Raw genomic sequence first — 24471 nt, forward strand, 5'->3', positions numbered from 1 at the left:
CCAGGGCAGGAAGAATGTTTTGTTCCATACTGGAGAGCAAAATGTATTCAGAAGAGAAATGAGTCTCCAAAAGTGTGGCCCAGGCAGATTCCTCAGCGTGGAGGGAAAGACCCAGCTTTCTGATCTACCACGTTTGGCAGGGAGTGCAGCCAGAATGTAGGACACAGGTGACCATAAGCAGCATTAAACAGTGAGGGGTCTGTCAGGACAGTACTGTCCACACTGGACACTGTGGGATCCTCCCTGTGACCCTGACAACAAAGCAACAGCAGGAGGTGGTGCTGTGCTGCTGGCCGTGGCTGCCATCAGCAACAAAAACGCAGAAAGCCTTTTAAATATTGCAAAGACAGAAATGAAATCCTTCTCTTCTATGCAATGCTTGCCCTTCCTCAGCAGAGGTCAAATCAATATGGGACCAAGCAAAGTCAGTGGTTTATTTCAAGGGGTTTTGAATTGGGCTTTGTAGGCAAAAAGGCATCAGCCTTGTTTCAAACTTCAGGAAGACACATTGGTATTTCCATTCCACATCTATTTGTAGCACAGAAATGTGACTTTGTTCCTTTTTAGTCCTGTTTAGATGTTACATTACTTTAAAATAAGGTCTGTCTGGAAAGACCAATCAAGTTTGGGGCTGGAATTATCCCTGGAGAAGCTTGGGGATCCCCCTTGTTAGTGAATGATGATGACCTTGAAGGAAGTTAAGGAGAACCTTGTGGCTGTAGTTCCCCATCCTTTCCTCTGGAGTCTGGCAGTAGCTGTGCTGTGCTGTGCTGCTGGGTGGTGATCCCAGCACACACAAACACACACACACTATAACACAGCCACCAAACCCCACACACGGTGTCAGCAGCACAGCCTGGAGAACACGAACAGCAGCAGAAAGGGAACTTTCCCATAATTTCTGGGGAAATGCTGCAGTTGTAGGCCAACTTACATAACTGATTTAGCTGAACAGAATTGCTCTCTGCCTTTAATCTGCTCAACAGTTTATCTTTGCAGCCGTGATCGGTTGAGCTCTCTTTAAACCGTTATGGATTAGCGTTCTGCTGAAACACGTTAAAAGCTTAGCTTTGTTTATTTTTGTCAAGAAAGGGGGAGGGATATCAGCTTAAATGTTCAGGCAGCACTTTATGAATGGCTGCTTCTCTTGCACAGCAATCAATAAGTTCAGGTACATACAAGGCAGAGCTAAATGCAAGGCACAGCTAAATGCTTTGAGTGGCAGCACTAGTTGCTGGAATAGGAATATTTGTGAATTTACTATTAAAAATAAAATAAGAAAAAAAGAAGGAACTTTAATAAATTTGCATTATTATTTTAATCTATAAATACAAAATTTAATCCAGCATTCAAACAGTTCATCACACCCACCAGCTCTGTATGGAAGACCAAAGAGTAAATGATCCGAAAACTTAATTAATGAGGTTGGTTGAGGATTTTACTAAGTTTGCATTATTGATGTAATTTGGAGACAGAAATCCTGCCAAAAGCAATCTTTCTGTCATTCAGCTGCAGGAAAACAATACACCATAATGGAAATAAACCACCAAACAACTGGAACCTCATCCATACCACTTACAAAGAGGTGGTCAGATAGTATTAGCCAGCTGTTCAGTTAATTTTCACAGTGGATTCATCAACTATAAAAGTGGCTGTTCTGTTAGAACATGACCGTATGGATCCAGGTTCAAATTTCTACTACAAAAAGATGAGCACAATATACCAATTTAAATTAAATCCAACAATTACCACACTTCTTTGACCTCTGTGTAGTCAAAATGATTTGCAGATGCCAGCCTGGAATGGAGTAAGAGGTTGTGTTCCTGAGTGTTGCCAATAATCCTCTGGAACACTATTCCACGGAAACACTGATTCTGTGAACAGTTGGGCTGGCAACCCTGTAATCTTGGAACTTTCTTATCTAAAATGGAGGAAGTAGGCACTTGCACATTCTTCAGAGCAACACAGACACTGGAGAAGTTAAAAGAATAGTGTCCAGTGGTGCTAGGAAAAAATAAAAACATAAACCTGGGAAAGTAATTCAGAAAAAAAGGAGGAAAAAATCCAACTTATTTGTAATTTGTCTGTTGTTTGTTTTGCTTTCTTATGAGAGATCTTAATTCTGCACATTCCAGTGAATGGCCATTTGCTAATTATTTATCTTCTTTCTGACAGCAAGTGGAGCACCATTCCAGAGTTTCAGCATTCCCTTGATGCTGCTCTGCTTAATGCTTGTGTGCTATTTAAACAAAGCATATTCCAACCAAATCTGACTATATATGGAATTCCCTGGCAAGTAAAACTTTGGATGCCATACAAAAAAGAGCCATGAAAACAGAATACACACAAATCCACTGCAGACTGCACAAACTGGGCAGGTACTAGAGCAGGCTCTTGGTGGCAAAGGTCAGGTACCCAGTGTGCCCAACCACCTCCCTGAGTGGCACACCACTCTTGAACTGCACAGTCCCTTGCTGCAGATTAGCACACGAGCTGCCTTGATGTGATGGGCTGCTGCTGTCAAAGCCAGGGCTAGAATTATCCTCAGCTGCTTTTCCAAGGTCAGGGATTTGCAGGCTAACTGTCCTTACATTGTACACTCGGAGCAGAATTTCCAAGGTGTTAATCTCTGTAAAACCAGATTCTTCCATGGCCAGGCAGGTTCTTTGAACTTGTTCAATGCAGGGGGAGAAAGAGCAGATGCGGCCACCTGCAAAATAAGACAGGTAGTGGAAAAGAGGGCAAAAGCCAAAATGAAGCACTTTTCATCTCTTTTCAAATTCTCCCAGATGCCCACAGAATTACTATTACACAGACAAAGTGGCAACATTCTTCAAGAAAATCTTCACATGGCAACTTTGTTGGTTTAAAGTGTCAGCACAAAATCAAACACGGACAACTCCACAGGATGCTTCAGACCCTTTAAAAACAACAACAGCAACTTCATTCATCCTCCACATCCAATGTTGCCCTCCACATTTGCTCACAGCAAAACTGTTAAAGTTGATCCTTTTAGAGCAGCAACTCTTTTGGAATCACTCTCCACTGTTCTGGACTGAGCACCAAACTGCAGCTGGCACGTACACAAAGCCAGAAGTCATTCTCCACACACTGCCCAGGGCTGGAGCCCCAGCACTGCACACACGCCCCTGACAAAGAGGCTGTGTTTAGCTGAGGACATGGTATGCGTGCACAGAATAAAGGCAGCTCTCCAGGCCATAGATGGAGTGCTGTTAAGGCTTTACCCTTTTAGTCAAGCTGACTAGCATGTCTCCTGAGCATTGAAGTTTACTGGATATCACATCGTGCAGGCTTACAGCAAAATGTTGTAAAACTCAAGGATGGGACTTGGAAGTGATAAAGTAACACTTGTCTCCTTGTCTATGCACAGTTCTGATTTTTGATTCTTAATACGGGCTATTAATAGGCCCCCTACACCTTTCTAAGTGCTACAATGTCACCTTAACAGCTGAGAATAGAATGATTCAGATTTACTCTGAAAAGCCACAGCCAAATCAGATCAAAGAATTATAAGGACACTGTCTGCCATAAGGCCAGGGCATGTGCTTTCACCCAGGACACAGTGTCCCCCAAGGCAACTGCCCTTCCTGAAAAGCTTTTGTGCAGGAGGAAGGAACACTGGGCAATGCAGCTTCAGCTATTGTTTCATTTATTACAATTAGATGAAGATGCCTGCTGACCTGATTTGCATTCCTCCCCAGTCCTCTCCTGGGCTCCAGTCAAACCTTCCAATACCAGCCATCTAAGCAGTTAAAGAACCCGTGCAAGCCAGAGCAAAGCATCCTGCTAAAAATAGAGGCAATGCTAGGACTACATGAAGCCTGCTTTATCTCAAACTACCCTTTTTTTTTTCCTTTTTCGTTTCTAAAGTCAGATCTCTAAAAAAAGAAAGCATCAGGTCTGAAAGCGTCACTGTAGCACTCCAGTTACTGTGCAGCAATGATGTGCTGGTACTGCCTGGGGAAGAACACTTTCCACAGCCATTAATCCACCATACGCTAAGCAGGATTTCATTTTAGTCCTCAAATAAAGTCTCTGCACCAAGGGGTTCTTATCATGAATCTTTAGAACAAAGTACCCTGGACAAGTAATTCCCTGGAGTGACAATTAAAACTCAAATCTAATAATCACCTGCAAAACTAATGCTGGTATGTGTCTTTATGAACCAAGTCTGTTGATGCTGATTTAATTGCATGCCCAGCCCATTAACTCCCATGAAATTAGATTTGTATGTTCATCAGGATGGCCAGAACTACCAAAATGTTCCTGAATCTGACAGCTAATCTTTTCTGCCCAAAGAACTTACACACTCTACTCTGTGGTTGCAGATGTAAAACAGAAAAGCTCAGGAAAAAAATTCTGTTACATAATGAGAAAGCTACTATGATGCACACATGTTACAAAGAAAGAATTTATATTCTTATTTTGTAGGGAACTGAACAAATGTCTGACTTAACTAAATGTCAGCTCACAATAACTCTTTGTCTGCAAAGCAAGAATCTGAGAGACCAGAGACTACTACTTCATTCAGGCTTCTTGGTTTTGAGATTTTATATTGCAATAAAGAAAGCAAAATATATTTACATTTACAGGAAGCCTGTTTTTATTTATTCTGATTGTAAGGGTTTGAAGATAGGTTTAAGCTTTTGAATTCACATGCTCTGGATTTACAGTCAAAAACTCAAAGCCTGCACACAGCTGTTGCCATACAAGCTGCAAAGCCACCTACGGTTCTTGTCAAGCCTTCAATTAAAGGCAGAGCACCCTTCCTCTTGCCTGGGGCTGGTCAGCTGAGCACAGCACATCGACACCAAACTTGGTGAAGATTTATCAGGCTGCCTCCTCACAACTGCTGGGGGAAGTAGGGTTACAGAAAACAGGCTTTTAAGCCGTTTAATAGGGAGAAAGCTCTTGCTTGCAGTAGCAAATATCCAGAAGGCAAGCACAAAAAATATTACTTTACTTCCTGCACTGCTGGAAGTTTCTCAGGTGTGAAAGATGAGAAAACAGTGAACTGCTGGTATTCCATCTACCTGAGACCATCCAATGGGTTTTAATAGTTCAGTCCATTTTGTTTTCCCCTTTCATGCCTCGTTATTTTTTAATAGTTCTCATTATTTTTATACGTCCCTCCCAAATAAATATACCCACAAAGGGCTTAGAAGCAAACCCATCAAGCAGCTGTCCTTACAGATCCTAACAAGTGGGAGAGGAGTCCCCTCTGCTTTTTCCTGCACCATCAGGCAGGCCAGATCTGACTTGCAGCTACAGGCTGGAATTATGTGATTAAGCAGATATTAGGAGTGAAGACTGGAAAGCTACAGTTAGCAGAAGGCTGGAAGGCAAAAATGAAATTGCAGTTCCAGACTGTGAGAGGCTGTCTAAAATAGAAACATTTGGAAGTTTCAATTCCTGTGGTGTGTTTAGACCAGCAAAAAAACCAAAAAAAGTAGAAAACCAGAGCACTCAGAAGGACAGGCTCATCTGTCCCAGGAGCAGAGACATTGTCATCTTGAAGAGAGCAGATGCTTCTGAATTCTGCACTCTGAGGGCTGCCCTCTGTACCCAGCTGGACTACCAGCCAGGCAGCACCCCTTCTGTCACAATCACCAAACAAATATAAATCTAGATTTCAGCATCCACAGTTCTCAGACTCTTTGAGAGCCCTCTTGTCCTTTAGATGCAAGAGGCTAGGGTTTAAAGGACTTGAATGTGCACTGCTTTGTCTTGCCCTGCCAAGGATTCCTTAGTGAATGAAGAAAAGACATGAACTCCCCCCCTCTCCTCCCTGGGGCACATTGCTCTGTCTGTGGATCACAAAGGGATGGACTAGACTAGAGAGCAGTGAAAACATCTGAAAGGAAACTTTTTTGTACAAATTGGGTTTGTGTTCTTTCAGAGCTCTCCTTTTAGGAGAGCTACCGTTCCTAAATTTGGTTAATGAGACCTGTGTGTCATCATAAATTGATATAGTAATTATGAGAGATTAATCCTGTTCACATTGGGAAGCTGTGTGAGCTTTTTGATCTCAAGAGCTGTCTAAAAATGTGTTTATTCATGTATAATGCATCTGACAAGTGCTACAGTTGAGGAGAAGAGAATAATGAGACTGTATGAAAGACTTAAGTTTTTTTCTACCTTCAGTTTTACAGGGAGTGAGTCAGTTTGAAGCATTAATGGAGAGGTTAAATGTCCTGAATCCATAGCACGGAACAAGCCCACACAGTCCTGGCAGTCATTGTAACCAGCAACAGGGTTGGGAGGACATGAAAATGGAAGTAAAACTCAGACTGGAATGATTAGAAAAGTGAGCTTAAGGGAAGAGGGAAGCAGAAGATTTTCATCCACACAGAACTGTACATTTCAACAGACTTTATCTAATTGGTAATTGAGGGATCCACCATTGCATCTCTACAAGAAGCCAGTGCTTCAAAAGTTGCCAGAATATTCCTGTGCAACTCTAACAAACAATTTTGTTTGTGGTTTGTCTGAGCAAGGACTAACATCTCTACCAGTTCTGTTTAGCTATTGAGTGCATTAGGTTTCAAGTGTGGAAAATCTTAGTGCTATTAATTGACAAGAACCAAGAACTCCAGTGTGTGCTTATGATACAGAAAACAAGTCCAAGAAATGTGCTCTTATTTTTGTAGGTTATTGTACGTGTTACAAGTGCTCTGACAGATTCTTTCATCATCCCAGTATTATTCAGATGATGCACATGTAGTGCAGCACCATTAAGTTTTAGGGAAAAGGGATAGTAATTTTAGAATGATTCTGTGACATAAAGAACACAGCACAACATTTTTACCTCTGGCAAAAGAACACAGCTTGGGTTTTGGGACTTCAATGCATTGTCATAATTGGAAGATTACATTACAAAGATCTCAAGGAAGAAAAAAAAACCACACAGGCATTATCATTGTGTAGGGGTGAGGCAGGAGAGTCACTGAGCAGCATCACTGTGGCATTTACTCTGTGACAAAAATATTGCCTCTGCAAAAGGGGACAGAATGTCCTTTAAGTGCGTGTGCTCGTGGGCGATTTGATGTAGCTTCCCTGACAAGTGAAATTAGAGGATTTGGCTGTTGGAAGAAATTAAAGGATGTTTCTTGATTCAGAAAAGAGAATTTTCTCTAAATCACTTGCCAGCTCATTAATAGGAGCTTGATGTGATTTTCTGCAAATGTGACCTTAACCTCTGCACTTGTAGGTGCATCACTCAAAAGGAATTTATTCCTGCTCATTATTATGGGCTGGTAAAAGCATGTAACAAGGAAATTAAAGAATCAGTCGGCTCCATACTGGGGAAGAAAACCTAACAACTTTCTTTAGTCATCCTTTCATCCCAAACTACTTCCTTCAAACTGTGTCAAAGCCAGTAGCTTTGGCTGGCCTTCCACAGTGAGGATTTTGATGCAGGAATCCTTCTGCTTGACTCTCTACACGTGAAAGAATCACTTCTACTTCAGGCAGGCCCACAGTGTGCACCTGACCTACCCAGCCCTGACAGACCCAAGCTAGGGGTGAATTAGGAGTCCAAGTCCTTCACGTGGTGAGGGACAGAAGCTGTGCCTCAAAGCCATCCCTGGGTGGTTTAAAACTGGGATCTCCTCCGGAGAGCGAGAAAAATAGTCAGTGAGGCTTCCTACGTGGACATGGAAGTGCAGAGGTCCAAAGAGGGAGATGTTCAAAGTGAACTTTATCTGCAGAGTTTTGGGGGGAGAATTAACAGCACCATGTTACCTGATTCAGTTATTTTCAAGGATCACAATTTGATAAACTCAGAATTTAGGGGCTTCACGATGCTCCAGAGGGAATGGAAAATCTGAATTAAAGAGTAAAATCTTTAAAGAAAGAAAGGAAATAAAAGAGAGGTGGTTTTAATAATTTTGTGACTCAGACTGTTAAACACCATAAGGAGCAACTTAAAATATAAGAGGCTAATCCACCCTAATACATGGCTGTAATTTTCCATCCCCCTACCTGAAAATTTAAAATCTGTATGAAAATTATTGTACCAGTGGGTTTCTCCCTCATCTTCCACAGCTTTGGAAGAAATAGACAGTATTTATGAGAGTAGAGTAGGTGGGTGCAGAATTATATTCAAAGCACTACAGTATTCAGCTGAGAAATGACTGTGAGTCAAAAGTTTCAGGGCATTTAAGAACTGTAGAATATTGAGGATATTTTTGTTACCTCACAATTTTCTCATTTTCCTAATTTTTAAAAGTTTAGCCTGAAGGGGTTAATGTCAACTGTGCAAAAACCACCAAGGTCAGATATTGGGAACAGCAGCTATGACAACAGAAAAGCATTAATCAGCAGATGCTGCAGAAGAAAAACAGTGCAGGTCTGGAAATGAAAGGCAGTTCTGCAGTGCAGCAGTGCCTCAGAGATGCTACAAGCAGCTTTTCTGCTGGAAGTGTGACTGGTGACATCAGCACAAAAGGATGCAGCTGAGCTGCAAACCTGAAGCATCACCAGAGAACAAGAACCTTCCAGCCACAAACCTACTGAGCCATTTTATTCATTCAGCTCTTCAGAGGCTGGCAGTGTTTTAAATGGGAGGCCAAGCTGCTCCAAGCAGTGTATTTACAGCATCCTGCAAGGCATAACATGAGTGATAGTTGCACTCTGCACACAGGATCATTAACACTCAGCCTACTAAGAGCAGCAACTATTCAGGACCTTGAGCTGAAGTGGAAGAGAAAACACAGATCTCATAAGGTTTGGTTAAGGCTGAGAACTCTCCCATATCTTCTCAGTTGAACTCTATTGTGAGTATGGAGGTTTTAAGGAAGAGAGTAGCTAATGCTATATATAGAATTTGCTTAGTTCTCATTTTATTCAAAATACCTTAAGACTTCAGGGACTAAATTACCACTATCTGGCAGTACAGCTGTGACATTCGCAGAGCACATCACAACAAAACCCACAGTGTGAATGGTTCAAATGTGACCCTGTCCAGATTTGAGAGAGAGGGCGTGGACAGAAAAGAGTGGAACTCATTTCCTGCAGTGATGCTTTATCACTACATCAACCCTGGAACAGGATTCAATAACAGCAGAATGTGCACAGGCTGTACTGCAGAAGAGGTTTAACTCTTTGAAAACAAAACAAAGGAGCACTATTAAATTATCTGCCTGTGGTAGGGAAAGGGAAGCAGTTACAGATAACCTTCTGCCATATTTTAGATTTAACAGCAGTAAAAAATCCACAATAAAACTACCCACATGACTCAGGATAAAACAGGGAAGTGTCTAAGTTTTTACATTTTACTACTATAATCAATTATATTTTATATGAAAACCAGTTTTTGTATATATGCAAAATAGCAAAATTTAAAAAGGCACCTATTCAGTCAGGTACAAAGTTGCCCAAAAGAGGAGCCTTAGCCCAGTACCAGACCTCAGACATGGGAGTCTGGTTGCAGCAAAAACTGCAGCAAGGATCAGCAACTTCCCCTTCTGAGTGGCTCATAAAGTGAATGACGCCACTTCACAAACACAAAAATGTGGGATTTTGAAGTATTATTTATACTGCCTAAGCAGATGTAACCTTGTAGCATAGCACAGAAAAGCATAGCCAGATGGTATGGCCGGTTTGGGACTGTATTACATTTTCTAGGATTTCAAATGCTGGAGTGAGACAAGGATTCAAAACTTGGAACTGTTCAAGCAGCCCTGCTTAGTATTCTAAGCATGCACCACTTAAATAATTCAAATTGGACTGCGCAATGCAGCGCCTTCTAAGCTGGGAAGTCAGCTGAGTGTTGTGCTCACTAGATTAGATAATTTGAGCATGGGAAGGGCATGTACAGTGCAGTGATTTTCTTCCCCCCCAGGACACACTGGAAAGCTGCTACAAATTGAGCTGTAACCATTGCAGGTACAGAGTGCTAACAAGGCTCACTCTATTTATTCACTTTTTAAAGGAAGTGTGTTACGTGGGTATCACAAAGCTTTCTAGAAAATTATCAGTAGTAGCTGAGGTAGCCTAACAGCAGGGCTGGTCCTGACTCAGCAAGGCAGTGCATATTCAGTGACCTTTAAGAACAAGCTTCAATCTTGTGATTTCACCAAGACTTTGCAATTCACTTCAAGTCCAGCCTGTGATTATATATTTTAACAAAGAACTGGGCCTTGGCACATAATCAAGTTTTTTTAAACTCATGTCCCAGCATGGACACTGTTCAGCACTCCATGCTCTCTTGATTAGAGAAGTTACTTTTGTAGATGGAATCAATTTGGCAAAAGTTAATTCAGATCCACACAATTATGAAATTAATTAAAACTTATTCCAGGATAAAAGAATTATTTATTCACTGAAGCTTATTTTTCAATACGGTAAATAGATATAATAAAGTGATGAAATCTGTGCAAAATCTCAACATCAGTTTTCACTTGCTGTCACAATCCCAGAGTAACTGGCATAAGCTAGAACATCCTTTATGTTCCATTCCCACTGCATCCAATGGCAAACTTCTCATTAGTTCCAATCACAAAGATTTAGGACATAAACTGACAAGCATATTTAGGTGTAACCACATTTTTTTTTAACATTACCGTTGGGGTGCTCTGTTAAATGGGTACAAATCTGCAATGATTGATGTGAACTGAGGCTGAACACCTTTTATACAAACACCTTTCTACTGAATTGCCAAAGAAAAAGAAATTTGCTTTCAGCATTTATTGTTACTTCTGCTTCCCACACACCTCAGATCTAGCAAAATGCACTTGAGAATGGTTCAAAGGAGTTTTTATAAACTGCCCATGCTAATTGTAGTCGTTCTCACAGGCCTGCAGGAAAAAAATTGTTCTTCTCCTTTTCAAATCTTCCACTGTAAATTGAAGACACTTTTTGAAGGTTTTATAGCCTTAGAAATGCCTGGAGATTGACATTTGAGAACAGTGATCACATAAGGGAAGGGAGCACATCTAGTGTATGGCTCAAAGGCAGAGATATGTGCACAGTGCTTCCTGAACAGAAAGAGAAAAATGCAGTTACCTTCAGCTTTTAATGCTGACTTGGCATGTCCTATGGCTTCCCATGGAGATGGAATATCTAGGAACACGGCATCTGCAATGTTGGAGACCCCAAAGCCATTTTTGCAGACATCCTGGTTGGTCACAGTGACCAGGTGCTCCACCCCGTGCTCCCGAAACTCCTCCCGCGCCTTCTCAGCCCTTTGCTGGTGGAACTCCACTGTGTACAGGTGCCCGGTGGGAGCCACTGTCCTGATCAGAGCATGGGAGAGGGACCCACTGCCTGTACCTAGGAAAGACAAACAACTCATGAAATTGGGTTTGTCAGGGACAAACATCAGAACTATAAAGTCTTCTGCATTCATCTTCCTGCTTGGAACACTTGTTCAAAACTCAAACGAACACAAACCACTTGTTCAGCTCCTGAAAGAGAACAGTCCTTCCTGCACAAGGAGGGAGGGACTAGGTGTCCTAGGAAACAGTCTTCTGGGTCCTCAAAGCATTCATTACAAAATCCTGCAAACCCAGGGTCTGTCCTGTCTCCCTAGAGGAGGAAACTAATGCCAAAGGTCAGCTATAGCTCTAACAACTGCCACTAGAGAACACAAGGAAGTAAATGCAACAGGAAAAATTCAGGGAAATTAACTGGAGAGGTTTTTTTCTAAGTGTCAGGCTCTTCTAGGGTGAAAAGAGATTAAGGCAAATTTTAATGGATTTTCAAAACCTTATACTTTACTAAACAAAGAAAATATGTTGGCATGGCTCCGTGCTTGAAAATCCTATTAATATCCATGCAAACAAATGGCCTTCAGGATACAGTTTACTTTGCACAGATCTCTTAAGAGACATCCTCAATTCCCACTGGAATTACCCCAATCCAAGGCCTCTTGGCTCCTTGCAGCCACACTGATCAAACAGCTGTTTTCACAGGTCACTTACACACATACTCACCTACACAAGCTTAACTTAGTCTAACAAAATCTATCACACAACTGTAGGTAACTACAATTACTACATACAAACAGGAACTGACAATACAAAGATTTTTTTTCCTTGTTTTAGTTAGATAATTTAGGAAACTTACTTTAAATGATCCATTGGCATATTAAATGGATGGATGACTAATAACAAAGATTTTCACTTAAGAAAACACCCATATCCCAATTCCCATTGCAAATTAGTCACTCAAGTGGCATTTAATGGAGTAATCCCCCAAATTCAAAACCCCACAGCAAGCCTGAATTCTCTGTGTTTATTGATTCATAATCCTGTGCTTAGAACACATTTCTCCTGTAGAAATAAAATCTATTTCTAGCTATTTTAAATGACTGTTGAGCCTGAGGCAAGTCCTTTCAGCTAGCATAAAGCTTAAAAAACATATAAAGGACAGAATCTGAAGTACAGCAGCTCAGAAACAAGTAGAAAGGAAATTAATTAGGGGGCACAGGGGCTGGTAGAGCCGCTTAATTGGAGCAGTGCTTTCCATAATCATCCGGGAAGTCTGAGTTCACTGGCAGATCGCAGGTTCTTGCCCTCTAGTCCCACAAGGGGAGGAACACTGCTGTGGCCCTGCATTTAATCCGACAGCTCTGAAAGGGGACGCATTCAGACTGTAAACAGAGCTCAGGGCCCAGGTTTGATGGGCACCGCTCCCCTGCTCCCCTGGGAGAGGGCTCTGACCCCGGCGGGCACACGGGCACCGCCGCAGCTTCAGCACGGCACGCAGGGAGGCAGGGGTGCAGGAGCTACACATTTTAGCACTGCCTTCAGAGAAGTCCAAGAGAAGAGAGAAACATTTACACACATGTATTTAATAAAGTGAAAGTGAAAGCATTCAAGGTGGTATTAAAATAAAACAAAGAAAAAGCAAAACACACCTACATGTGCATACAGCAAAAGCCACCCTGTCACAGCACTTGAAGGATCCAAATGTCAAAGTGAACTTTGCTTTGGTCAAAGGAGTAACAGTAGCACAGCAGCCATGTAGTTGTGAAAACTCAATGATATATGTGCATAACAAAGGAATAGTATTCCATTGATAGGTTTTTAATGACAAAAGCAGGGAACTATTGCTCCCAGTATGCTAAAGACTGAAATTCTGCCTTTACAGTTCATGCCAAAAGGGAGGATTACACAACTGAGAACTACTGTAAAATGAGGAAATTTAATCATTGTACCTCTCAAATGTGTAGTGCTGCACACTTTTTGCATCTCTCCCTGCTAATCTGAAGAAGGGAACAAGCCTGGGCTGTAAGCAGAAGAGTGAGGCAGCTTGTGCATGTATCCAGTTTCCTTGTTCATATTCTTTTACATTTTTAATCACTTTCCTTTTAAATCTGCTCTTAAAAACACCACAGAAGATACTATTCGTCTTCTCCATAGGAAAACCCATTAAGATTTTTTGGCTTCTTTTCTAAAACTCCTCTTTTATTCACAAACACTCCAAGCCAAACCCTGAACTAAAACCAAGATACTGGAAGTCACCACTTACAGGCATATTACAGACAGAGCTTTTGTTAAGCAAGGTTGCCAGGAATTATTTATTGTTGACTGGCTACCACAAACATGAGAACAATACATATGTATCACATTTTAACCTATCAAATTCTATCACATTAATATTATTAATGGGAGTATTTCTGAAGATGCTGCCTGTCTTCTCCCTGACAACACTCTCAAAACTGCAGGAAACAAGATGGTTATGAATCACCCACTATTGTAAAAATCTCTCCTAGAAAATATATTCTGAACCCAGACATGTGACATGATGATGACCCTTAACTCTCATGTGCCCAATAGATCAGCACATTTGATGTGATCCATTAATATGAGTCTGGCATGAGTCCATACCTGCCACAAGCCCTAAAGCCCAATCAGCACTGTCTGCACAAGGCAGGGGTTCAACCCTCTGTTTTTGTGATGTTCTAGAAAGGGAAATGAATGTTTATATTCTCCTTCTTCCCTGCAAATCTGCAGCATTCAACATTTTTGTCCTCCTGCAACCATCTCAATTTCTCTTTGTCCTTATTTCAATATCACTACTGATAAAAAGCAAAATATGACTCAAAGAGTCTTAGGCACCAGTTTGGAGTAAGTTCTAGTTGGGTACAAGTTTCCTTGGGAAATGAAATGTATCCTAGCATGATAGATAATCAGTCAGGGCAGCAACAAAACCTGAGAAGTACTACTGCAGACATAGTAGAATGCTACCAAACCAGAAATAGCATACCTGAACTACCTGTATACAAATTACCTGACCAAAAAAACTGGATACTCAAAAATTAACATTTTGTATCAGAAGAGGCAAGATCAGAACTGGAAGAACTCCAGTGGATTTTCTTTCTCATAGAGGTGCAGTGAAATGTCTGTGTTCTGATATGACCTAGAAAGCAGAAGGTAAGACAACTAGAACAACTAATTTATAATTATTACACTAGGATGCTCCTTTTCTGACAGCCTGCACAATAAATAGTCTTAGGAACTGTTTGCTCTCTACCACAGGACAATGCCCACTTGACTACCATGTTTTAATCATGAATGGACTCTACAGAAGAGAAGTAAAACAACAACAATTCAAACTGTACTGAAGACAACCTTAACATCACAGCTGCTGCTTTAGAGCTCACTTAGGTGAGCACTTATGTCATTGCTAATTTTCACTTGGAAAATGTGATGCTCTTTTACATTGACTGTTCTGTGATCTCAAACATCTTAGTCAAAAAGCAGACATCTGCATTGCAGGCATTTAATGAGACACTGCAGGGGCCCCAATATGCCATTCTCAAAGCTCAACATCTGAGGAGGCAGCACTGTGCAGGGGATCAGCACAGAGTAAACCAGGAATGGGCTCCACTTCACTCCAGAGGCAGGAATTAAGCTCCTGTGTTACACCCATGATTTAGGTGGCTAATGGCCCTGCACACTGATGCAGTATTCTTTCCTTCTTGGGCTCAAGCACATGACATTCTCCTTCTCTGATACCTATAAGCTCTAAGGGAATGTTTTTGCTCCTCTCCTAAGACATGCAGTTTTAGGATTTCAGTCCTAGCAAGTGGACATCTGTATAAAACACTCTAGCTCAGCACCTACTGATAGCTCCTTCTGATTTGCAGACAAGCAAGTATTGATCAGATTAACTTCTCAACTGCTCTTACCTCCAAGAGATCTGTTCTTCTCACTCTCTGCTTATTCAAGTGACAGGTTTTCCACAGAGAAGCCTCCACACACCTCAGCCATCTTGAAACAATGACCAGGTAAAATAACTTCTCACCTTCTCAAAAGCTGAAGTGGACAATATCTGAGCTGTTCAAAAATATAGCATGTACAGAATACTGCCAAGACTGAGTGTCACCACAGCATCAAGCACAGCACTTAATTGATACAGGATACAAAGTACATTTTACACTGTTTTCTGTTAGTCTGGTTTCCTTATTGCAAAGTGTATTTGTCTAATCTCCTGGAATCCTACCCATGCCATAAATATAAGTGACCTGATTCTGTGCTCCACTACATTTTCTCTTTGCAGGCTATTGCTTGGCTTGTCTTCCCTAGAAGTTTCTCATCGTGGTGCTTCTTTTTAAAAAAGGAGCTTCAAATTGTCATTTAGGATTTATAGATGTGTACAGCTGTGTGTAAGCAAAAGTATTTTGGAATAAAGCTGAATAAGCTCTTAAGTGCATAAAAAGGTTCATATTGCTTGGAAACAGGAATAAAAGAAAAGCATGCAAAGTGCTATTTAATACTGGGTCTCTAAAATATCTAGTAACATTTTAGGAGAGCTTAAGCTTCTGATGCATAATTTGGCTACCTAAGATATTCTGAAATGCGTAAATACAACAAAACAATGACAGTGTTGCTCTATTTGTCTCCTAGCTACACCACTTAGTCCTAGCAAAGAGTAAGATAGGTCATGAATCAGCCATGAGAACGGAAGGAGCCTCAAAACCAAGGGAAAATTAATCTTGAGACAGAGCTAACAACTCCACAGCTAAAATCTGTCAAGAAACAGAAAGACTGAACAGAAAGACTGCTCACTCTACATGACAAGTTAGTGTAATGACTTATAATGAATACATGAAAAGATATTAAGCATTTGATGGAAATTAACCTAAATATCTTCCTGGGAAGATAGTCAAGGGTCCAAATCATGGTAACAGAGGTAAGACACAGGAGGAGCAGGGACAGAGAGAAGGAAGAGAGGGAGGGAGAGAATTTCAAGGAGTTGAACTGATAGATGAAAGAGAAAACACCTAATAAAAAAAGTTCACTTTGCAGTCAAGAAGTTCCCATGACAGAAAATTAGCTTATCTGCCTATGTGTCATGGACACCGTGCTGAAGCAGGCATTTTAATTTTAGGCAACAGGCTGGAGGTCAGAGAGGGCCACTGCTCACTGACCAGACTGAGGAGCTGAGGGAAGGATAGTAGGGAGGTTTTCAAGGCTGGCACTGCCTAAAAAGAATATGAAGAATTAATTTTTCTTTAGAGATTCAAGTGAAGAAATACATTTTCCTTAGAGATTCAAAAGTCTGAATTTTTTAGGAGGGAATCTTCTACAAAATGAACATAATATGGTTAACAACAAGGTTAGGTTCGGAGCTAAGTGTAGTGGTCAGGTGAAATTACAAGATCAAAGTGAGTCCAGACAGTCTGAAAACAAACACTTGAGGGTATGAACAGCATTCCTCATCAGCTAATGACAGCCACAAGTCTGAATACATTCCAGTGATGCCTCGTGTGGTCAGAGGCACAGAATAATAGAATCATCACAGACTCACAGAATGGTTTGGGCTTAAAGATGTTTAAAGATTCTTTAGTTCCAACCCACTTGTCTGGGGCAGGGACACCTTTCCACCAGACCAGGTTGCTCAAAACTCATCCAGTCTGGGCTTCAACACCTCCAGGGATGGGGCATCCACAGCTTTTCTGGGCAGTCTGTGCCAGGGCTTCAGCAGCTTCACAGTAAGGGGTTTCCTCCTAATACATCTTTCTATTTAAACCTATTACCCCTTTTCCTACCACTCAGTGCCCTTGTAAAATTCCCTCTCCCAGCTCTCTTGCAGCTCCTTTAGGTACTGGAAGGTGCTGTAAGGTCTCTCTGGAGCCTTCTCTTCTCCAGGCTGAACAAGCCCAGCCTGTCTCCATAGGGAAAATGCTCCAGCCCCCTGCTCATCCTCATGGCCTCCTCTGGACTTGCTCCAAGAGATCCACATCTTTTCTACTCCCCTCTGTTGGGGCCCCAGCACCAGTTCAGTGTTTTGGTGTGGCAAGAGAATGTTGTGGTTTGTGACATTTGTACTGATGAGGCCTTCCTAATACTTCAAGAGGTCCTATACAAGGATCAGGTTTTCTAATTCTTCTCCCACTCAAACCTGAACAGCTGCTAAGAGGTAGATAAGGGAGACATTATAAAACACAGACATAATTAGTTTGGGCACATTCCAGAATCAAATTAACTTTGATCCATACTTTACACTAAAAACAGAGCTGCAAACAATTTAGATGTACTTATGACACAAAAATAATGAAGACAGGAGCAGTATTTGTCAATAAGTCCATAAGCACTTCAGAAGAGTCATAAGCATACAGCTGACTTGCTGGGACTTCACAATAAACTCTTAATCATTTATTAAGTATCCATTAATCATTAAGTCCTCATTAATTTTTAATGGGTGTACTCTTTAACAAAATCTATATCCAGGCTGTGAGTCTGAAAATTTCATAATTGTTTTTGAGAAGCTCTAGGGTAAGGCTGGGTGGCAGCTCCCATTACTCCTTCTCTGAGAAACTATGAGAACCCAGAACACTGCTCTCAGCCTTCAGAAATCCAGTCCCTCAGCTCAGAAACCCATTGCTGTGCAGCAATGAATAGGGTTTAGCAATTTTTAATTTGGGATTTAGCTGAAGGGAAACAAAAAATCCAATTAACATTTTTGCTCACGTGAATCTGATTTTGTGAATGCTGAAGGATCACTGGGATGGTGGTTAAAGTACTTTTGACTAAATTATGTTTTGTCTAAATACTACACTCCATCAAAGCCAAAATATTTCTGAGATTTATCAGATTAAATGAGATTTCACATGCTGTACTATTAAGACAGGCACTATTTTACATCTCACCATGGAGAGAGAACACTAAAAAGCCTTGATGTGTGGGGACTGGAAAGAAAAGGATTTTGCTTGGAAAAAATAATTGAAAGGTTTCATAGTATTAAAAATAAACATGAACCCCTAAAACCAGTTGTCAAATGGAATTATCCTACAGAGAGCCTAGCTTGGGAAATTGATGATTTGGAGAGTGGGGTGAGACAGAAGAAAAAGATTTAGCCTTTTCCTTTATCTAGGCATTGCTGCACATGCAATAAACACAAATGGGATTATTAGAGTTACCTGACAACAATGAAACTTTCATACTATTGGGCCACTCACAGCAGATATTTAAGCAGCTGTTTTGAATATCATAATTTTGGAAAGATAGAGCTGTTAAAAACTCTATCCAAGTGTGGAATTTCTTAGAGCAGGGACCAATATTTTAAAAAGATCTTAGCTCTAGTAACAGTGCTAACAGTTTTAAAACTCAACATACCTTTATAAATTAGAAATTAGCAGAAGACAGAAAAAGGATCATATTCCTACACCTCTGTCATGAAACATCAGGTAGATGCAGAGTCTCCTTATAGCCTCCTCAACAGAGCATGCCTGGGTCATTTTAATTATGCATGTGCTGCTGACAAGCTTGCTCTTCATGTGTTTATTGAAGATGATTAAACATGGTAAAAACTATATGAATATGTTTGTATCTTTTAGGACAAATAATGACTAATCAATTTAAACTATATAATTAAAGTGACATAAAATTAATCCTTCTGGTTATTCTACTCCATTTTTATAATCAAATGCAGAAGATCATTTATATTCAGAGCATTTCAACACAACACAGAGGGTATTTCCTCTTACTTTTTCAATCATTTCTTCTCACAGCTGGGGAGACCAATTCAAAATTCTGCTAGCTCACAATGGCTAAATACAGGACACACCTCTACAGCTGAGTTTGTAAGACAAGAGGAAAAGAGCCCAGCATGTTTTACAGAGCCTGCCTTGCCAGTTCACACAGCAACTGTATATCTAAGTTCAAATAATAAAAAATACAGACCTCTGTGCTAATTAATGCTTAAAATACACCTAAACTGGGCACCAGCAGGAAGCAGACTCAAGTTTTACTATACCAGATTTCCTGTCTTGTTTCTACTCATCACCATTGGGCTGGTTCTGTCTAGCCCACACAAGGCTGATCTAGAGCTAATGATTTTGGATCACCAAACACCACAGAATTTAGGATGGCACCAAAGCAGGCACTACATCACCACAAAGCAGGCACTACATCAGGCTACATCACTGTCTTGATCTCACCACACTGCAGGCTCCAATTGTCAATACCTGTCAAGTTTTTAATTCACAGTAAATCTGCAGTAAGGTCTCTTGCTTCAAAGTTAGCCAGATGGATTTATTAGAGTATTCTTTCTTCTTTCCTTTCTTTGTGAACACTGAACCTTGCAAGCAATACAAGCATAACTATAGCTGTAAAAGTATTCACTTTGCCTGGAAAGCTGAAGTTGCAATACAATGTCAGTACAAGCATTAAAATGAACCTGGACAGTTTCCCCTTAGCAAAAAGGATTGATTTGTGGCTATGACTTTTGACGCACAACATTTTTGGAAATCATCAAGTATTTCCATTTCTTAGATGTTTAGATAAGCAAGAGATTAAACATTTTCATCCTCTCCAGGCACCTTTGACATTATTGAAAATATTTTATATACAGCTCTGTACATTTGACTAGTCTGAGTGAGACAGGATATGGAGCAATTCCAATCTCTTCCCCCTGCCCCCCAAATAATTTTCTGCTTACTTTTCCCATCCTGTCTAAACATAGCAGGGAGGGGAAGAGCTGATGAATACAGAAACTTCCCATGACAAAACTAAAAATGTCTGGTTGTCCCGCAAACCAAATCACAAACTCACAGGACCCAGCTATTTTCACAGTATCAGAGGCTTCTGCACAGGGTTTTGCCTGCTTCAAGGGCTGCTGTACAGCAAGCAGCTAAACACAGTGCCTGGTTCTCAACTGGGTGCAGAGATAAGTGCTGTCTCAGTTGTGTTGGAAAGTGGTCATTATGCCTGAAAAGCTGCCCAAAATTATGCATGAGTGGGAACAGGAAATGGTGAATGTAAGAAAGCACAGTGCATCACAGCCCTATCATGCTGATCCTTTGCCATATCTATGCTTGAGAGGGAGGTGTATGAAACTGCTTCAAAAAATGCTCTAACAGCCAGAAAAAAACAAGGACAAACTACCTCAGCTGCTATTTCTCCAAACTACAGAGATTCACTCAAATGAAGCAAGCCTCATACTGCCTGTAGTAATAAAGTTATGAAGACATTATTATAAACTCTATGTAACCAAGATAACATTTATGTCAATTTTCTCCTTACTGCCAAATTAAGCAAAATCACAAAAGCTGTAATAAATTAAACCAAGTTTAGAAATAAACCAGAGCCCTGTGATGAACGCATCATCCATTGTATTTAATCAGTGATTTTGCATGAGGTTGTGGTGCTACAAGTAGATTACACTTGGGAAAAGAAAAATGAAATTGATGTATTTACATGGTACCATATATAAATACTGCCAATTTATTTCTCTTATTAGTTCAACACCCGATCACCAGAGTCTCTTTCACCAGTTTATCTCAACTACATCCTCTGAAGCTGCAAATTCAAAGCCTGAATCTTGATTTAAATCATGTATTTACAAACATTTTTTAAGTACTCAACAACGGTTTTAGCAAAGGGAAATGAAAATGTTTACATATTTGTTCTAAGATGAATTAACCAAACACATGCTCAGAGGTTTACCCACATAAATGGGGCTGCATGCTGAGGTAGCATCAATTTTTCAAGAAACAGTTGATAACGTGCACATGACATAGAATTCTTCAACACGTGGGCAGGGAAAATTGTATCACAGTGGGAAGAAAGTGCAACTTTTTGCAAAATATAAAGAAAACCCTGTTTTTTTCATGAAAGTGTTGGTGTTAGTTCCTAAAAAAGGATTTCAACGTAGTAATTATTACCTGATTCACATACTATGGAGCCTGGCTTCAGTTCCAACATCATGGTGATTATGGAGATGTCAGTGGAATACAGAATCTGCGTCCTGTGCGGGAGATTCATGGTCCACAGTTCTGGAGTTGGATGAAGAATGAACACCCATCCTCCTTTACTGCAGGTCACTTTGGAGCCATACTTCTTGCCTATGAGGTCTGTGGAGTGCCTGATGACCCCGTACTTAGTCTGTGTTACAGAGCCATGCTGCACCTTCACAGGAAACATGGACTCGTGGCCCAGGAACACAATAGCCGTGTCACCATCCTTTATCGTATCTCCATATTCCACAAAACTCATGGTCACAATCTTGTGATGATGATTGTCACCTAGAGAAGAATAAATATGTCAGGAGGGTTTCACAGGACCACAGTGGAGCTGAACCTACAGACATAAAACCAAGTAATTTATTTTCTCCAATACAGAACAAAACCGCACTGTGCAAATAAGATGCTACAAGAGAGTCCAGGGAGTTCAGGGAGCTGCTCTCCACTGTACTCTTGATCCAATTACAATCAATGGAAGGATCCCATAGATTTGAAAATAACAAGTATTTTTCTTGGTTTATGGTACATTTTAAAGAAAAATCAGGAAATACATTGTAATTTACTCAGCCTGCTACTGAGTAAATGCTCAAAATGCTACTGCAGGTTAGTACCAATTTCAGCACCCTGTTCAATTACAGTTCCTGAGCATGTTATTAAGTTTAACTTCTATTCCCATCTTCTTGCTTATTTTTTGATGATTTACAACATAAAGACATTCTGCTACTTGCCTGGACCTCAGTCACCAGCTATTAGGATCACTAACAAAAGTATACTTGAAAGTTTTCCAAATGAACGTTTAGAGATAGGCTAAGGGCATTAATTTATGCATAAACTTGACTAACTACATGAAAAAAGAATATTGTGGCCTTTAATTTGCCATTGGGGGTGCAAAGTAATTGTCTGGGAAGTGATCTCTGCTCCAGCTAAATGTAAACAACCACTTGCAAGCTAATGCCAACAGTTGAATCACTTCAGCCCCATGGTCTCAGAGCTGTTTTAGAGAATTACAATTAAATTTTGATGGCTTTGAGAAGACAATCTAGAAATCAGAAGGTGGCTTACCATGAAATCTGACATTGCCTTTCAGATAAAACAGCTAACTGTCTAAGCTGCAGGTTGATCAGTTCATGCAAGAATTGCTTAATGAAGTAACAGGGATCCTAAAGTTAGAAATTAAAGCCTATGACAGCAGGCTTTGAAAGTCAGATTTCTGGTACACCATCCCTGGCAGAACCAAAAGCAGTGTTACTTTTAGTTTCAGAACAATTACTGAATTCATGCACTTTTGTGTTGAATGTTTAAGAGTTTGGTCCTGCTTCATCATTTCAATTAAAAACATTCAGTTCTCAAAGTCTAGTCTGGTGTCTGTAGTCTGGTTCCTGCCTGGAGCTCCATGTAGCTCAATTTACTGTTAAGCAGCTAGATTTATAATTTTTCCACTGCTGGCACTGAGGTTGATAAACAGATGTGCTTGTGGCTGAAACTTCCAAAGCTTATGACATGCTTATTGCATAAGGTGTTCAGATGCCACGGCAGAGGAGGCTTGTCTGGACATCTGGTGAAATAGTAAGAAGAGCATCCCATGAATTCAGAAATGTATAGATAAAGGACTTTGTGAGATAGAACAAATGCTGTCTTTTATAGCTTGCACCCTATGATTATGTTCATGTCTTAATCTTTCATAAATGATACTCAGAGTTCTCATTCCAGATACTTTTAATTCAGTGCAGTTTTCAGCTCTCACAAGCGTCATCTGAAAGGACCTCGAATGGAATCCATTTTTTTCACAGTATTTACTGCAGTTACACCCATGTGAAAAGAATCTTGTAGCAAACCTGCAGGAACACTGAACGAATTCCTCTCCCGTTGATTACACCAACCAGCTGGTTCCCAGCTTCCTTGCCTTCCTTTGAGCCACTACACTTACCACAGCTAATAGTCACAGCAGTGAATCACAGAATCTTTAAGGCTGGAAGGGACCTTTAAGATCATCAAGTCCAGCAAGTCCATCCATGTCATGCAAGGTGACATCCCAAGTGACATCCCATCCCTTAGGCCTCACCTGCTACATTATATTCACACACTTGGGGTATAATTGGCGTCTGTGAGGAATTTTGGAAGTTTCTTTTCCTCGCCCCCTTGTCAAGGAGCACAGTGACACCACCACCTCCAGTATTCTCCATTGCCTGGCAGTGCAGAGGGTCCCACACTGTTAAATTTTCCCCCGGGCAGCACTCAGGGGATTGCTGCAGCACCGCTGTCGCGGGAAACTGAGGCCGTGCCGCCTGACACGCGGTCAGGACTTCTCTCTGCGTTTGCCATGGCTGCAGCGACCTAAACCCAACGCCCAGGGGATCCCCCGTAGCCGCACAAATAAAACCACTAACATGATTCTGCCTTCCCTTCAATCACAAGGCAGGCACACGTCTCTCTTCCCTGAGCAGCTCCCACAGGGACCTGGCAGGCTGCCCCTGCCCCCTCCTGAAGCCTGGCGGCTTGGCACGGGGAACCTCCGGCAGGCACAGCCGCCTCCCTGCCCAGGCGCACGCACAGCCGCCTCCCTGCCTCCGTGCCCCCGCTCAGAGGTGACCCCGATACCAGGGCTGCCCTCAGCCCCTTCCGTATCCCGAGGGCGGTAATGCGGCTCCTGCACCCCAGCAGCGCATCGGCCCGTGCCAGCGGAGCCGGGAACCTCAGCGGCGGGCAGGTGAGAAGCACGGGCTGGGCAGGGAAGGGGGGAGAGGCGGCATCCGCCTGCGGGAGAGCAGCGTTAACCCGTAACGGCCCCGGGGCCGGAGCGCCCTGGCCCCGGCACCCCGCGTCCCCGCGGGGACGGTTCTCCCCGTGCCCCGAGCCCTTTACCTCCCCAAGCCCGGCCCGGCCCGGCTCTCCTCACACGCGGAACCGCCCAGCGCCTTCTTCCGCCTCGGTCGCAGGCTGCTGACGCTCCCATCGCCTCCGCCCCCGCCAGCCCTGCCTGGAGCCGGGAGTCGCCGCCGCTTGTGCCCGGCGCGATCAGACCTAGTTCCTGCAGCCCTCCTGAGGCGTCTGTTTCTCTCAGCCCGTCGTGCCCTCAGCTCCATCAAGGCGCCCGTTCCCCTGAGCCCGTCATGCCCACAGTCCCATCGAAGCATCCGTCCCCCTGAGCACACCCCTGCCCCCAGCCCCTTCGAGGCGCCTGTCCCCCGCCTGTCCCCCTGCTGACCGCCCCCGCCCCGTCTTCTCAGCGCTCCTTGCTGGCTCCTGAGCAGTGG

At 41.9% G+C, this 24471-nt stretch overlaps 1 protein-coding gene across 2 annotated transcripts; it reads right to left on the reverse strand.

Annotated features, from left to right (window-relative positions):
• Positions 1-1275: 1275 nt before the first annotated feature.
• TRMT61A (tRNA methyltransferase 61A) lies at positions 1276-24266 on the reverse strand. Of its 2 annotated transcripts, none has more exons than XM_071426363.1 (4): positions 24080-24266; positions 21140-21499; positions 11029-11295; positions 1276-2710 (listed from the first exon to the last, which is right to left on the reverse strand). In XM_071426363.1, exons 1-4 carry the CDS (start codon positions 24168-24170, stop codon positions 2382-2384), a joined length of 1047 nt encoding a protein of 348 aa, XP_071282464.1. In that variant the 5' UTR covers positions 24171-24266; the 3' UTR covers positions 1276-2381. The 2 variants fall into 2 exon arrangements, with proteins under 2 accessions (XP_071282464.1, XP_071282463.1); XM_071426362.1 differs by lacking the exon at positions 24080-24266 and adding an exon at positions 23280-23629.
• Positions 24267-24471: the final 205 nt, after the last annotated feature.

This window comes from Agelaius tricolor, unplaced genomic scaffold (genome assembly GCF_023055355.1).
Source record: "Agelaius tricolor isolate 1412-34295 unplaced genomic scaffold, bAgeTri1.0.p SCAF_5, whole genome shotgun sequence".
Lineage (NCBI taxonomy): Eukaryota > Metazoa > Chordata > Aves > Passeriformes > Icteridae > Agelaius > Agelaius tricolor.